The 16,040-nt window shown below is 33.1% G+C and overlaps 3 protein-coding genes across 4 annotated transcripts; 1 reads left to right on the forward strand and 2 right to left on the reverse strand.

Moving 5' to 3' along the window:
- Positions 1 to 7,037: 7,037 nt before the first annotated feature.
- Positions 7,038 to 8,834, reverse strand: LOC132758010 (uncharacterized). The gene is made up of 2 exons (XM_060749527.1): positions 8,740 to 8,834; positions 7,038 to 8,060 (listed from the first exon to the last, which is right to left on the reverse strand). The coding sequence occupies exons 1-2, from the start codon at positions 8,749 to 8,751 to the stop codon at positions 7,332 to 7,334; spliced, it is 741 nt and encodes a 246-aa protein (XP_060605510.1). The 5' UTR covers positions 8,752 to 8,834; the 3' UTR covers positions 7,038 to 7,331.
- A 1,159-nt stretch (positions 8,835 to 9,993) lies between these two features.
- Positions 9,994 to 12,140, reverse strand: LOC132758011 (uncharacterized). Of its 2 annotated transcripts, none has more exons than XM_060749530.1 (2): positions 11,987 to 12,140; positions 9,994 to 11,197 (listed from the first exon to the last, which is right to left on the reverse strand). In XM_060749530.1, exon 2 carries the CDS (start codon positions 11,191 to 11,193, stop codon positions 10,123 to 10,125), a length of 1,071 nt encoding a protein of 356 aa, XP_060605513.1. In that variant the 5' UTR covers positions 11,194 to 11,197; positions 11,987 to 12,140; the 3' UTR covers positions 9,994 to 10,122. The 2 variants fall into 2 exon arrangements, with proteins under 2 accessions (XP_060605513.1, XP_060605511.1); XM_060749528.1 differs by lacking the exon at positions 11,987 to 12,140 and adding an exon at positions 11,832 to 11,976 and having other exon boundaries at positions 9,995 to 11,197.
- A 966-nt stretch (positions 12,141 to 13,106) lies between these two features.
- Positions 13,107 to 15,461, forward strand: LOC132758012 (uncharacterized). Its single transcript, XM_060749531.1, has 2 exons — positions 13,107 to 13,222; positions 14,158 to 15,461. The coding sequence occupies exons 1-2, from the start codon at positions 13,217 to 13,219 to the stop codon at positions 14,761 to 14,763; spliced, it is 612 nt and encodes a 203-aa protein (XP_060605514.1). The 5' UTR covers positions 13,107 to 13,216; the 3' UTR covers positions 14,764 to 15,461.
- Positions 15,462 to 16,040: the final 579 nt, after the last annotated feature.

Below are 16,040 nucleotides of genomic sequence, written 5' to 3' on the forward strand. Positions count from 1 at the left end.
AGAGAAACTGATAGCGAACATCATGGATCCTGATCAGACTGTGCGGATGCGCAGGCTGGTCTGGATCCATGCTGGTCGCAAACCAATTATGTTGATTTTGTCGTGACGCGGCTCAAATCATCAATAAAACTGTTCATGTATTCCACGAAAGGGACCGTCATCTAGGCCTTCAGATTATATTTTATGCTTAATTTTTACACCTTTGACTGGAAGGTTTGATATTGGAAAAACGTCAATGACCATCTATGACATATATAATAACCATTTAAAATTCACATAACATGTTATTAAATCCTATTTTAACTGGATTTCAAAGATAAATACATAGAAGTTTCTTATTTATTCTTCTTGTTTTATATTTTGGATAACCTTTATTGTATTTAAATGAGGTCTGATGAAAGCGTTTCGGCCGATTATTTATATTGTAAATATTTGATAAGCACCTTTAAAGTAAAGAATAGTATACAATGTGAAGGCTTCGTTTATACTAAGATATTTATGATAGTAAATCTTTTCTAGATAAACATAATAAAAACCCATGATGACTCTGTTATGATAATAAAACACGAACTTTACATGTTTGTACACAATTTACATGTACAGTGTACATATTCAGTGTACATGATTTAAATTATATTTGTACATAACTTTCAATTTTTTATCAATCTAATGTGCCCGACAACCTTATTACTTTATACACTCTCTTAAAATTGATTATAAAGCAACAACAACAACAACATAAAAAACATCGTCGGATACCCACGGCCAATCCATTAACATTTATCTGATAACATGTTATGTTACATGTTAATCATTCGTGGGTATCCGATGATGAAAACACCGTTTTTATCAATTGAAGTCGCGTCTTTGAAAGGGTTGGGTATGACCGGTTCACAGGTCCAGTTGTTCGACCGTATGGCGTCCCACCCTTTCTCCCTTTGTTAACCTCTTGGATATTTCTTCTTTCTTCTTCTGATTTTAATCATTTCCAAAACCGTGCCCTTATAAAATGTGTTCCCATACTCCCTATAAAACAAGCGGCAGATCTATGCATGCTTGTACGAGAAACGCGGTGGAATATTTTTAATTACAGTTGTAAATGTCGGTAAAACCTGACTACTTTATCAATCCGCATTTGAAGTTATATTCACGACAATGCATACATTTGAATGATAAATTATTTAAATACCTTCAAAATAATGTTTACACATGATCACTTTATGTTATCTTTATCTTAACTGTTGAAATACCGTATTATACTATTTAAACTGCTCTCATTTGGAATGTTCAGTAATAGCTAGTTCGCTTTAAAGTGAACTGGTCTATAAAGGAAGGTCTGTTATACCATGATTAATTATGTTTATTGTGTAAAATATCAAGGGGACAACAAAACAGGAAGATGGTGTATGTACGTGTAAGATACATGATCCGGTATGACATATCCAAATATAGTCGATAATAATTTGTTCTAAAGGAAAATATTATTATTCAATATTCAATATTTATAAATGTTGTAAAACACTTAGAAACTATCAGAATTTTGTTTTCAATGAGCATTTTATATGAATATTGTTTTTATCAATAACTTTATGGAAAATGGGCAAACTGTAGACCAATTCACTTTAAACAATAATTTAATATCTTTGAAAGCTCGTACCACCTGAAAGGCCATTTTTATGGCATATTATAGCAGTTTTAATCGTAAGTCTACATGTCAGGAGACAAGACTAGCCCCCCCCCCCCCTATTCCCCTATTCACAACAAAAGGACCAGGACCAATGTCAAACGATCTTGATTTTATTTTAATTGCTTTTTATGCCCCCATTTTGAAAAAAAGGGGGTATATTGCTTTGCACTTGTCGGTCCGTCGGTCTGTCGGTCCGTCGGTCCGTCGGTCCGTAGACCAAATGGTTTCCGAGTGATAACTAAAGAACCCTTAGGCCTAGGAACTTCAAACTTGGTATGGTGATTGGTCATGACCAGTAGATGACCCCTATTGATTTTGGGGTCAAGGGGTCAAAGGTCAAGGTCACATTGACCTTGAAAGCAAAAACGGTTTCCGATCAATAACTAAAGAACCTTAAGGCCTAGGAACTTCAAACTTGGTATGGTGATTGGTCATGACCAGTAGATGACCCCTATTGATTTTGGGGTCAAGGGGTCAAAGGTCAAGGTCACATTGACCTTGAAAGCAAAAACGGTTTTCCGATCAATAACTAAAGAACCTTAAGGCCTAGGAACTTCAAACTTGGTATGGTGATTGGTCATGATCAGTAGATGCCCCTATTGATTTTGGAGTCAAGGGGTCAAAGGTCAAGGTCACATTGACCTTGAAAGCAAAAACAGTTTTCCGATCAATAACTAAAGAACCTTAAGGCCTAGGAACTTCAAACTTGGTATGGTGATTAGTCATGACCAGTAGATGACCCCTATTGATTTTGGGGGTCAAGGGGTCAAAGGTCAAGGTCACATTGACCTTAAAAGCAAAAACGGTTTCCGATCAATAACTAAAGAACCTTAAGGCCTAGCAACTTTAAACTTGGTATGGTGATTGGTCATGATCAGTAGATGACCCCTATTGATTTTGGGGTCAAGGGGTCAAAGGTCAAGGTCACATTGACATTGTAGGTAAAAACGGTTTCCGATCAATACCTAAAGAACCTTAAGGCTTAGGAACATTAAACTTGGTATTGTGATTGGTCATGATCAGTAGATGACCCCTATTGATTTTGGGGTCAAGGGGTCAAAGGTCAAGGTCACATTGACCTTGTAGGTAAAAACGGTTTCTGATCAATAACTCAAGAACGCTTAGGCCTAGGAACTTCAAACTTGGTATGGTGATTTGTCATGACCAGCAGATTACTCCTATTGATTTTGGGATCAAGGGGTCAAAGGTCAAGGTCACAATGACCTTGTAAGTAAAAACGGTTTCTGATCAATAACTAAAGAACGCTTCGGCCTAGAAACTTCAAACTTGGCATGGTGATTGGTCATGACCAGCAGATGACCCCTTTTGATTTTGGGGTCAAAGGTCAAGGTCACATTGACCTTGTATGTTAAAACGGTTTCCGATCAATAATAAGAGAACCCTTAGGCCTAAGAACTTCAAACTTGGCATGCTGATTGGTCATGACCAGCAGATGACCCCTATTGATTTTGGGGTCAAAGGTCAAGGTCACATTGACCTTGTAGGTTAAAAAGGTTTCTGATCAATTTACTAAAAACGCCTAGGCCTAGGAACTTCAAACTTTGTATGATGATTGGTCGTGACCAGCAGATGACCCCTATTGAGTTTTGGGTCAAGGGGTCAAAGGTCAAGGTCATGACCAGTAGATACTTTATAACCCTTATTAATTGTTTGATCACTGGGTCAGACATCATGCATAATAACCTTATCACATGACTAATTGGCTGCTGATGGGGGGCATACATGTTTTACAAACATATCTTGTTTTAAACTAACATTGATCATATTGGGCTAAAATTATATGGTACTTAAACATTATGTCAAATTTCTGATTTGTAAAGAAGCAAAACTTAAACTGATGAATAAGAATAGAAAATATAAGACTGTTCCGATAAAAGAATCAATTTTAGGACCAAATAAACCATATCCTTAATACTAGGTCAATTTATAACTGGGCATTTCTTTTTGCGTTTGTCACGATAAACTTTAAAATGTTTTTAAATTGTAAAGCAAGTGTTCATATGTTTATAGTATAGAAATAGTCAGTTACTAATTATGTTCATGTTATCATAGATACAGAATGCACATTTATGATAAAAGTATCTTGATTTGAAACAAACGAACGAATGAGCGAAAATCGTTTGAAATAAATTTGTGAATTTATTTGTATATTTACGGTAGTATTAATAAATACAAACATGTTTATAAATGAAATCAAAGTTATTAGATAAGGGAAGCTGATATAATTCAAATACACCATTCAATTAAAAAAAGGAGTACATGTAAGGGGTACAGATTTAATTTCGAAATTTGGATAAATACCAAAGGCTCTGAAAATGCAGAGGTTATAGGAAGTGTCCAAGTTGATGATTTAAAGCTGAGAAGGTAAGTAAATTTAATATTGATATGTCAATAGCATTTTTTAAAGTGGTGTACTTGAGTGCCACATTTCACTATTAATTCTTAATATTTAAATGCCTTCGCGACCGATTTTAGGCGTATCTTGAATAATATTCCCCGTACTATTTCGAAGATCGAATCCAGTCCGGGACGTTGATCGCATGTATCCGAAAGGTCGATAATTCTACCGATGTGTTCGTTTGAAAAGGACACTTAGACTATTTTGTGCATTTCAGCAAAAATCTAAAAATGGCACACATGCCTACCTTGAATTTCAACATGTAGCTAATTTGGGTACCACTCTTTTAAAGGCACTCCACTGAGGTCTAAAATCTCAAAAACATGAAACTTGAATATCACATGCACATCTATAGATCATTAGGGGCGCTTAAAACAAACAGATACCCAAAAGATGACAGAGAAAATGCATCTCAAAAATATATTGAAAATCGTATTTTTGTCCAATTTAACGCTTTTCAATTTGCATCATTTTTACAATTAGAAGATCTACAATTTTGCACATATACGTTGTTGGTTTAGATAAACATCAAATAGAATATTAGCCTTGAAAATAAAGTCTAGTCCCATCAAGTAACAAGAACCTGGGATATACGATAACTTATCGTATGTCCCAGCAAGAACGCAGTTGGGTCCCTTTAAATTGAGTTAAGGGTGTCTGCCATGTTTTAACCATATCATAAACTAGTTAGTCTTAGAACGGACTTAAATAATTTATAAAATTTTGAAAAATGTTATGTACAATGGCGTAAGCCTTCTTACAAGTTTCCTCACCCCCTCATTTATGGGAATGTAAGCCACGTTTACGTAGATAGCCCGAGTCTGAGTTTCTAAATTTATCAAACTGTGTCCCTGAACCTTATTTTCAGTTAAGTAAATTTTATAAATTGCCCTCAAAAGTGGCTGAATGTGACTGAATTTTAAGAGTATGATTCTTTCATTGAAATCAGTTCGATTTTCGGACAGATCTAATTCGGATAACCAAGTTTGAGTTAGGTTTAATAAAACGGTCTTTAAAAGTCTGTGATCGAAAAGTACACATTTTAACATTTTGTTTTTGTTATATTTCAGATGAAGTGGCTAACGTTTGCCTGTTTCCTGATTGTTTTACTCGGCACTATTGCTGAGGATTTCCATTTAGAGTATTACTCAACTGTGACACTGGAATGCGATGACACTAAATATAACTTTACAAATTCTGGTCAAATCAACAAGCGCTACTGGGGGTCCCCAAAAAGGACCTTTTTTCCCCCCTCTCAGGTAGCGGCCTTTTTTAAAATTGAAACCCAAAATTTTTTACCTTGATGTAAAAAAAAATAAGCGATGTGACTTTGGACTTTTTCGTATCTTAGTGGTTCTGGAAAAATCGGGACAAATTATGCAGGGTGTAAAACCATGGTCCTTTTTTGAGATCTGTTAAAGAAGTACAGGCACAATGCTAGATTGGTAAATCGCGGCGGGTTTTCCCTTTTCTAGTAGGGGCCCCGGAAGCTTTTTATATTTTTTGGCAATTGGGGTATCAAGGAAAAAAGTAAAAAGGAACAAGGGCCGTAGACGAGCTGTTTAAAGGATTTGAGGATATGATTCAGAGCTTTTAACTTTGGGTTTAGAAAACGTAAAAATTAAAGGAAAAGCAAGGGGGGAGCAAAAATTGTTGGGAAATTTTATGATGAAAAGAAAATGTAGCAGCTCCAGTGTTCAAGCGTTTTAACTGTTGTGTCTGAAACATTACGTTAGCATCACAAGAAGCCAATGGTTCTAATTGTGCATTTCAAAGTTCAATGATATTCTATGATAGAAAACAGAAAACAGTGTATACAGAATATTTACTTACAAAATGTACTCGTATTTTCATAATTGTTTTATAGCAGTGGAATTATATTAGAACAAACTATTTAAGCGTTTAAATTACCGGCATTATTGTGCGTAAAAAATAGTGACAGGTTCTTCTTGGCATAAACAAACCTAAGTTATATTTAAAACTTTCTTGGAAACAAATAAAAAGAGAACAATATAATTATTTACTTAGTATGTGGTTTTTATTACTAAGATGATCTTGAATCCAACAGTGATTCTTTATTTACTAAGCATAAAACATTGCATGTTTTCTATTCTATAATAAGACTAAATGTAAATTTCAAATATACTTGTACCATGTCCTTGTAGAACGAGTTTGTTCGTTTGGCTATTTAAGAAATAGAAAATAAGACACCGTATTTCAGTTGCTTTCTCTCGCAAAAAATAAAAAGTTAGAAAAATTCTGGTCAAATCTACAAGCGCTACTGGCTGGTGCCCAACGGAGACCTTATTTCAGCCTCTCAAGGTAGCGGCCATTTTGAAATTGTACCTTGACTGTAAACAAAATAAGCGACGATGAGCAGAAGAAGGGAAACAATCTGAAGGTCTGTTGAAGCATCACGAGTTGTCTCTCTTCGATATATATAAAAGCAGTAGAAACTACGAAATAGTTCGTATATTTCCGTCATGTCTTATGATTGTTTTAAACAGTGTCGATTATCACTTTAGCATAATTATTAAAATAATTAAAAATCTTGTAACGTTACCAAATCAAACTATAACAACGTTTTCTGCAGCTTATAATGGACAACTACTAAAATAGAGATGCGTAGTGGTCATCTTTATAAACATTCTAACTGACAAAGATATAAAACCTTAAATATCTCCTCTAAAATTCCCTTTTATAATTAACATTCTGAATAAAGGTAAAAACATTATAGTTTGGCATCAATTATACCAGCTACGGTGTTCCCTTGATCAGTACAGGAAAAATAACGACGTGGATGCTAAACATAAGGGAGATAACTGCAGCGATGCCGAATAATGAAGGGGAGGTCACTGCACGGATGGAAGGTCACTGCGTGCGTGGATGCCAAAGAATAACGGGGAGTTTTACTTTTAATGGATTTATTATCCTGATTTATAAATGATTTTTTAAAACTCCTATAATTGTATTTCTTTAAAAAATCATTAGAATATAAATCTGCAAATGGCTAAATTATCATATTTAGTTTTAGTTATAAAGTTCATAAGGCCTTATAAGAAAACGGACACCTTTACTTTTTTGTAACACAAAAACAGTTATTTCCGTTATTCAAACTGCTATTCTTATCGTTTGCTATGTACAGATTACAAACTACACTGTTTATGATTTTTAAAATATCTTAAATCTATATATTTTTCTCTGTAGCAAGAACTGACCGGAAATTTATAGATGTGCAGAGCTAATAGTAACACTTTCTCCATGAGTCGGACTTCCGGTTTTGTTCACTTTTGCATACATTTCCTCCGCGTTCGGCTGTCGCGGTTCTGAGTGATGAACGCTACGGTTGCTTATTGCATACTCATGCTCCGCGTGACGAGATTTCATGTTGTGGGTGTAATAATCAAGATTTGACAGCGTGTCTTCATTTTTGGACTTCTTTTTACGACATCTGCAAGCAACACATACAATTATTACAATAATCACAGCCGCGCCTGCGCTGATGCAGCCAATCAAAAGGTTTCTTTGAAACGTTTCAAGTTGTCTTTTATATAACGGCCCATCCTCGTTTAAAGCCACCCGGATCACACTTGTGGTGTAAAAGATATTCTCCCATAACAATACACAGTGATATACACCAAAATCTGGGTCATCGATACTGTCAATACGTAGGTTAAATATGTACGGATCTGGTGCCTCGATATGATATCGCTCACTTCCGGGAAAGTTGTCAGCTAAAACGGAAGTATTCGGAAGAATCCAGTATTTCTTGAAGGGAATAGTTATGCCAGGGTAGGTCAGGTTATGAAGTGTAAAATTACACGGTAGTGAGGCGTTTGTGAAGTATTCTGCTTCGTAACTTTCCCGTGCACCTGCAGCCTCGTATGAAAATACGGACACAACTGTCAAGAGAACGTAAATAGTCCGGCTAAAGATGAAGGTCCTCAAGACCAGCTGAAAAAGCAATATAATATCTACGCATTATCAAGGAATGTAACCCCCATAACATATGTCTGTAAACATCGAGACAAAGAGAGAGAAAAAATTATGAAAATTCGTCTTAAAAGAAAGTTTTTGATATAAAAGCAAAAAAAATAAAAAAATAAAAGAATGAAACATAATTTTTGTGCAGGCAATGAAAACAGCTTTCTGTAAACCGGTTACTAGATGCCTCTTCCATTTTATGTTTATTTAAATTCGCATAGAACTATTTACATATTCATATTGCAAGCTATTCTTAATACGTACACTATGAACGCAAAAATCGTAATGCTGTAACCGTGCCTTCTTCGCAAATTAACAATTTCATGTATATGTTAAGAAAATTGTACTAATTATATCAATTTCCGGTAAAAAAAAAGAAATATTTAGTGAGCAGAGCACCTTAAAACAGAACCTGAGAGTGTACATATACCATTTAAGGTTTTAAAATTTTTATGCTTATATCTGGCCGTTCCAACTTATTAATTTGAGAAATAAGGCTGTGTGATATTTTTTCCGACTAAAAACCGATTGTAATGATTCAATAAAGAAAACAATAAGTAAAAAAATCTTTAAATTTAAAAGGAAAATTCTTTATTGCTATAATACTAAACACAATATTAATAAAGAAAAAGTCAAATAGCTAGTTTACCTCGTTTTCCATAATTCTATCCGAAATATCTCGACTGTCCGACTATTGTATCAGTAAAGTATGACTTCATATGGTAGATCTGTGGTTACAATGTAAATGTCCCACCTATTTACACTCTTGTGTATTTAATGGAAAGATACAAGACTTTCACTCTAAACTGTTTGCTTAAAAATATTTAAACAATAGCTTTATATACATATTTGATAATAAACACTTGAAAAATATACAGTAAATATGTGAAATTCTTTTATGTTCGCAACAAAAATCAGAATAACTAATTTCAAAAGAATTTTTGGTTCTGATACGAAATTTGTACCCTTTGTGAATTCGAATCTTCTTCTTGTTTGTTTATTTTATTTAACTTGAATGACAATGTGTCAAAACACGTACGGTAAATGACGAACCTTACGCAAAGTACATTTTAAAGTACATGTAAACTGGTCGTTCTCTCGTTTAATAACTGGTCTTTTACGTATACTTTAAAGTATAAACTTGAATCAAAAGTACTAAAACGTTATTTAAGGATTACACATTCTTTAATTATATTGATAATAATAATTATAGGTTTTGACATATAAATATCATCTTGACTTCCAAGAAATCTGCAGAGGGTTAGACAGAAATTTGGTCAGAATTAAGAATTAAATTGAAAATCGATTTTTGTGACTCTTGAGTGAAGGGAGCTGAAAGGTTTTTTGAACAACAGAAATTTTGATTCTTGAAAAACGGGATGAGGAAATTATCTGAAAATTTACACACAAGTTATTGGCACGGACCTACATCAAATTGTATACAAATCTCGGGAAAATATTTCTAGTTCCGTCATGTCCTTAAACCTCAATTGAGTCTTTTTGAAATGCGACTTAAAGCGAAAATGTGACAGTAGAAAGTTAATGCATATATATTTTATATTTTATATATTTAAGATATAATTATGCTGAAATGTGATGAGCCCGAAGATTCATCAGCGCTATTCTTGCATAATAAAAACGTATAATAAAGACCCGTGCCCGTGTGATATCATCAGTTAATGCATGTTTTCTTCTCTATAAATGTATACCTGCATGTACTTTTTTATGCAAGACTTTAATTAATAAATTATATGAATAAAAATGAAATCGGATCAATTGAACAATAAGAAATGACTAAATGATATATAATGCATATATTTTAATCAACATATAAAAGCAGCAATGAATGTTGAATTTCAAGTACATGATTATAAATCAATATGTAAAAATAAATTTGACGAACAGTTTCAAAACATAATTGATCAAAAGAGGAAAATAGACGAGTCTTTTGTAAAGGACTGTGTAGTGATGAAATAAACTTTCAGGGAAATAAATTACAGGGATAATAAAAGGTCTGATTCTTGTTTTTATACTAAAATTTCACAGCATCGTAATGTCCTTTTCCGGGATATCTGGTGTCGTCCTCGAACACATATTTCTGGTCTGGATCAAAGGAAGGACTTTTGTGACATTGATCATTTCCCGCATCATACGCGTGATTTATAAACACGAGTCTCTGCGCAGCGTTCTCGGCCTTTAGGTCGTCTTGTTCGTCGAATGAATCATTGAGGGAATGTAAAAGAGGTGGTGGCGGCGGAGGAGGCGGGACAATGACATTATTACAATCTCCATCGTCATCAGAGCACCTCGGTACTTCCGGTTGCGATATTTCAGTTGTCCCGGAAACTGGTTCAAATATTTGTATCGGTCTTCCTCCATCTTCACTGTCATCCTCTTCTTTCCTTATACTAACAGCTATTTCACCGTCACCGACCACAGTTGCGCCATCGTCATCATAACCTTTGACAGCTTTATCTAACTCATATATTGCTTCATTTTCTTTTGTAGAATCCGTATTAGCTTTACTATTTGAATCACTTGAACTATCATCGTTTTTGTTAGACTTGGTTTTTACTTTTGCCTTTTCCTTTTTGACATCATTTTTTGTATTAACTTCGCTATATCTACACCAGTATAAGAGGCAGAAGAGACTTAGCAATGCTGCTGTTACTCCCCCAGCAATTAGACCTATTATGGCACTCTTCCGGTACTGGTCCAACAAGTCTTTATATAATGCTCCATTAACATTCAGTCCAATTTTTAGCGTATGGACTAAGTAGATGTAGTTGTCCCAAAGAATCACACAATAGTACCATCCAAAATCTTCTTCGTCTACGTTAGTAATTGTAAGATTGAAATCCGGAGACTCCCCGACAAAGTATCTGCTGTTATTGCCGGATTCATGCCACCATTGAATTACCGATCCATTTGGTAAAATCCAATATTTTTTAAAGGTTGTATACGGAAGTGCTAAAAGTTTGTCGTCACAAGTGAGCGTAAAATTGGAGAAGTATTCCGCCTTGAATTCAACTTCAACAGACGATACGAAACGCAGCACGATGGATGATAAAATCAGGGCAACTAAATTTTGCAATGGAGGCATGTCACTGAAATGAAAATATATTTCAGTCAACTACAAGAAATATGAGGAAGGAATCAAAATAGAATAAAACGTTATATCGTAATGAAGCTCTAAAGGTTAATTTTAAGCGTATTATAGATGCGTTTTCGTATTTTCTTTTTTATTCGGTCTCGCAAGACAGGAAGGCTCGCCAGAAATCCACAGACTAGCCTCTGTTTTTTTTTTATCTAAGTCTGACACATATTAATGCCTTTCAAGAAAATGTATGATTCCGATTATTTCAATAGAGTTTTTTTTTTCTTTTTAAGAATGTACGGTATATACCGTATCATTTACATATGATAGTTACGAAAAGACTGGACAGTGTAAGTAAATAAAATGTTTTTTTTTAATAAATGCGGCGTCAAATCGTAAATTTTATACTTAAATTTGATTAATCTGAATTGGTGTTTTCCCAAATAGTATCATAAGACAATCTTACATCGCTCAAACTTTGTCTATTTAGCCAAAAATGCATGTAAGATGTTATAAATTCAAACAGCCTTTTTTCTTTAAATACAATGCATTGTAAATCGTTCGATGTTTATCTTTATATAATATACGAAGGTTCTCCCGGAGTCATATTACCTGATTTTAAAATGAAAACAAAAATGGCTTACCTGACAAATAAATGGCCGAATAAAGATTCTTAAAATCTCATTAAATTTTTATGTTTTCGTACAAAGGTTTTATCACAAATATGAGAAATTCTCAATCGCTTAAGAACAAAGTCATCACAGTTTATATTAATATAATACCTCTATAAAAATGTTACCTTTCGCAAATACGGATTTGTTTAAACAAGTTACTTGTACCCAGAGTGCATGTAAATTTACTCTCTTGTTTTCTTAAGTTAGAACAAAGTTTTTACAATTTTAACAACCTACACGAGGGTTTGTAAACAAATAAATCGATCAATGTAACAAATTATGTTCCCTCTTCGACACTTATGCCATTTTTTTCTTCGTTTTTTTCCCCGAAATTCCTAGTTATACAAAAATATTGTATGTCAATGATTTATTATAGGAATGAAATATCTATGTACCTTTTTTACCCTAGTATAAATCATAAAACAAAGATTATAAAAGCAGTTTACATGATAATTACATGAGTTATTGAAACCAAAACGTTCGATTTTATTTATTCTTATGCATGTATTGTTTCACATTTTAAAACTCCTTTTAGAATCTGTGTACTATATAAGCATTTTTTTTAAAGTGTATTATCAGTCAATTACATAACACCGTAAATGTAACGCGTTTGAATGATATATTGAAAATAAGATAAAATAATAATAATAATAATAATAATAATAATAATAATAATAATAATAATAATAATAATAATAATGATAAAATCATTATCTCGTCTCATCTTGGTCATCATCATCATCATCATAAGCACCATCATCATCGCTTCATATTCATCGTAATCATCATCATCACAAGCATCACAATCATCGTCATTATACTAGTTATCAAAATTATAATTAAAACAAAGTATACAATTGAATAATGGAGCAGTATTTATTTATTTACGAAGAAAATTTCATTTTTCTGATTTCACTAGTTTGGAATCTTTAAACACCGTTAAAATGATTCATTCACCGTTCTCGTTATAAATAAATAGCGCGATTATTGTTGATTTTGACCTGTTAATTAAAACAATGCAACAATAACTAAAAAACAAAACTTTTCTTAATTAATAGCTAAAGAGGCCTTGCAAATGTTATGAAACAATAAATAAAACAAAACAAGACATTAAAACGCGGTATAATGTGACAGGCGTTTTATCATAGACGTCGAATAGTGTTAAATATTTTGAAATCCTTGACGATATAAAGTATAATCAGCACAATGTAATATTCACTTGTCATGGAATAATTTATTCAAAAACACGACCCAAGCAAAACAATAAATTTAGTGATTCGCTCCGTTAAATTCAACGCGTATTTGTTCATTTTTGTTTTTTTACAAATTTCACTTGTTCAACGAAAAAGGATGTTATGGAGGTATGTCTGATTTTTGTTTTCATTACATAATTTACATAAAGACATGTATGTATTTTCTTATCCTAGGTGCCCTTCAAAATTGCATTTTTTGCACGTTTTTAAACATGGAGATGAATTACATTTTTGTATATAACTTGTGAAGGAAGCTACACGCTTAAAGAAACACTTTTGAATCCGTTCCTGGAATCAAACAGTAATTAGCAATAAGTGTAGTTTCTTACTCAACAAGGCAACAGCTGAAGGCCATTGACGGGGTTTAAACCAGTGCGGCAATAGATCCTTAGATAAATAGTCCTAATACTTAACGACCATGTCACCAACCTTTATACATTATTTCATTAGTAATGTTTCGCTATTTTCAGGTATATCAGTAGAAGACAATCATTGTGTACTTTTATTGTGATGTCAGATGAATTATGCAAAATATATTATATCTACGATAATTTAAACTTGTATGACTTAATACAAAAGATATTTTTATATACTTATAATTGAAATATTGAGAAAGATTGATGAAATAAAATACGTATTTTTATTTTTACGTATTTTCACTGTAAAAAATTACTTTTTACTGCAGTGAAACATATTTTCCATTTTGTCACTGGTGTCTTGCGGACTACTTTTTCCCAAATTCAGACAAAATAGAAAATTTAAAAAAGGATTCTTCCATAGCATACGATTAAAAAAGAAAAAGTATATAATAAACAGAAAGTTCAAGTTTTTTTCTATTAAAACAGGATTTATTTTCATCTTGTGGTATGAACATATTCTATTTCACCCGTGGCTAGTGCCACCCATGTAATATTTATTTTCATACCACTCGATGAAAATAAACATGTATTTATAAAAGAACATGAATATCCCTTTATACTCATTAATACTTAAAGCACATTTAAACACATTAAATTTTACTTTGTAATACACATCTCTTTCAGACCGTACAGACATATTTGATAGCATCACTATATTTTTGCTGTGACGTATACAGTATGGACATTAGCCAGAAATACTTCTCTGACGTTTCAATCAGCTGTCATGAAAGTTCGTTTCGGAATGTCTCTGACAATAAGGAAGAAAACAAGTTTGCTGCAAAAAGTATATGGTTGTTACCAAATGGTGATATTGTTCGGACAGGTCAACATTCGGATAAACAGACAAATGTCTATTCGTCAATTATAAATGAAACATCTGTATTACATGTAAACCGAATTGATGACATAGACTTTGGAGTGTATTGGTGTGTTCAGATATTGAACGACTCGAGTGTTGTGGCAAATAAACACACAATAAACATAGACGGGCCTCCGATGCACGAGTTTTATGAACAGCAGCGGAGGAACGCGATCGTTGGTGCAATATCTGCCGGTGCTCTGTTAGGAATCATATTAATTACATATATTGTATGGCATTTTCAATGTAGTGAAAAGATGAGAAGAAAACGTAGACTAACTGATGACTTAGCTAAAGGAATTAACAGATATAGCACACAAATCTACGACAATGTGGGGATGGAACTTTACGTTAAGAGAACCGACAAATAGTGAATATTTCATTTTCTATATTTCAAAAATTAATTTGTTTATAGGCATTAATTTCATTCTTACATGGACTTCATCGTCGCAACCTACAGTATATATTACGTTCCACTGTTACCGGAAAAATTAAATACCTATCACTTTCGTTTTTGTTTTTCATTGGTGGACACAGAGACTAAAAAACCAATCGACAGTGGTTACACTTTTGAGTAATTATTATGCATGCCAAGCCATTGCTGTTTTCTAAACTAAGAACATTAAGTTAATATTATGTAAAGTTTGTTGTATAATATGTACATGCAGTGTCTTGAATATCCTTACTCACTTGAGTTTCATGGAGGTTGCCTAGTAATATCACACGAACAACTTCTTAAAGGGAGTGGATATTTCTTTGAATGACTCGTACACGTTAATCTGAACTGATATTTAGTGAACAGCGGTTAAAATTAGAAACCGCTGTGAAAGCTCACTGATGATTGGCATTTGAAAGGTCACGAGAAGGTGACATCCTTTTGGTGTCCGTCAGATCCTAATGCGTAGGGTTATTTAGGGGCTGATTTTAATTAGATCGATAAATAGAGAATTAATACACTTACGTTCAAGCGTAGAAGTAATTTCCCTGACGTCAATTGGTTTATTGACGTCATTTGTTTCGTCATATATCGTGTAATTATGTAATCGAATGTCCTATCGTTTTGAAAGGGGGAAATATACAGCGTCTTAGAATTTATAATAACGTAGTTTATCATTAGATAACGTATATATAAAATGTATGTCTTTATGAAATACAGCGTTATATTTTTCTTCTTGTTGTTGTTGTATATAGGTATAGTACATAGATCTATTTTGGTTTATCACATACCCGTGCCGCTTTTGCGACTCCGTTAAAATGGTGTTGCACAGCCGTGTATATATTTTGCGCTATATAAATTTACATAGTAAAAGTGCGCGAAAGAGTTAGGGCTACTTATAATGTGCGCCAATGAAAAAATGTCTCTTTTCACTTAAACTGAATGTATTTAAGGATTAAAATTATATAATGGGATGCTATGCAACGTTAAGAGTATTTTATTTGCACTTTCGTGAAAATACAAGTTTCAAATAATTTACAATTCAAGCACATAAGCATTTTACAGATTTATAAAGTTTAACATATCTTCGATTTTAGAAAAGAAGAAGTATGGATCTAATATATAAGACATGCAGATAATAAATATCGTTCACTTTTTATATGCTTTTAAAGACATACTATGCTCAAATTTGATTTTTAAAAATATTGATAA

This window comes from Ruditapes philippinarum, unplaced genomic scaffold (assembly GCF_026571515.1).
Source record: "Ruditapes philippinarum isolate M1 unplaced genomic scaffold, ASM2657151v2 ctg3176_1_1_1_1, whole genome shotgun sequence".
Taxonomy (NCBI): domain Eukaryota; kingdom Metazoa; phylum Mollusca; class Bivalvia; order Venerida; family Veneridae; genus Ruditapes; species Ruditapes philippinarum.

Coding starts and splice junctions, on each gene's coding strand:
- LOC132758011 (XM_060749530.1), bottom strand. CDS start 11,193: ATGCCTCCATTGCAAAATTTAGTTGCCCTGATTTTATCATCCATCGTG.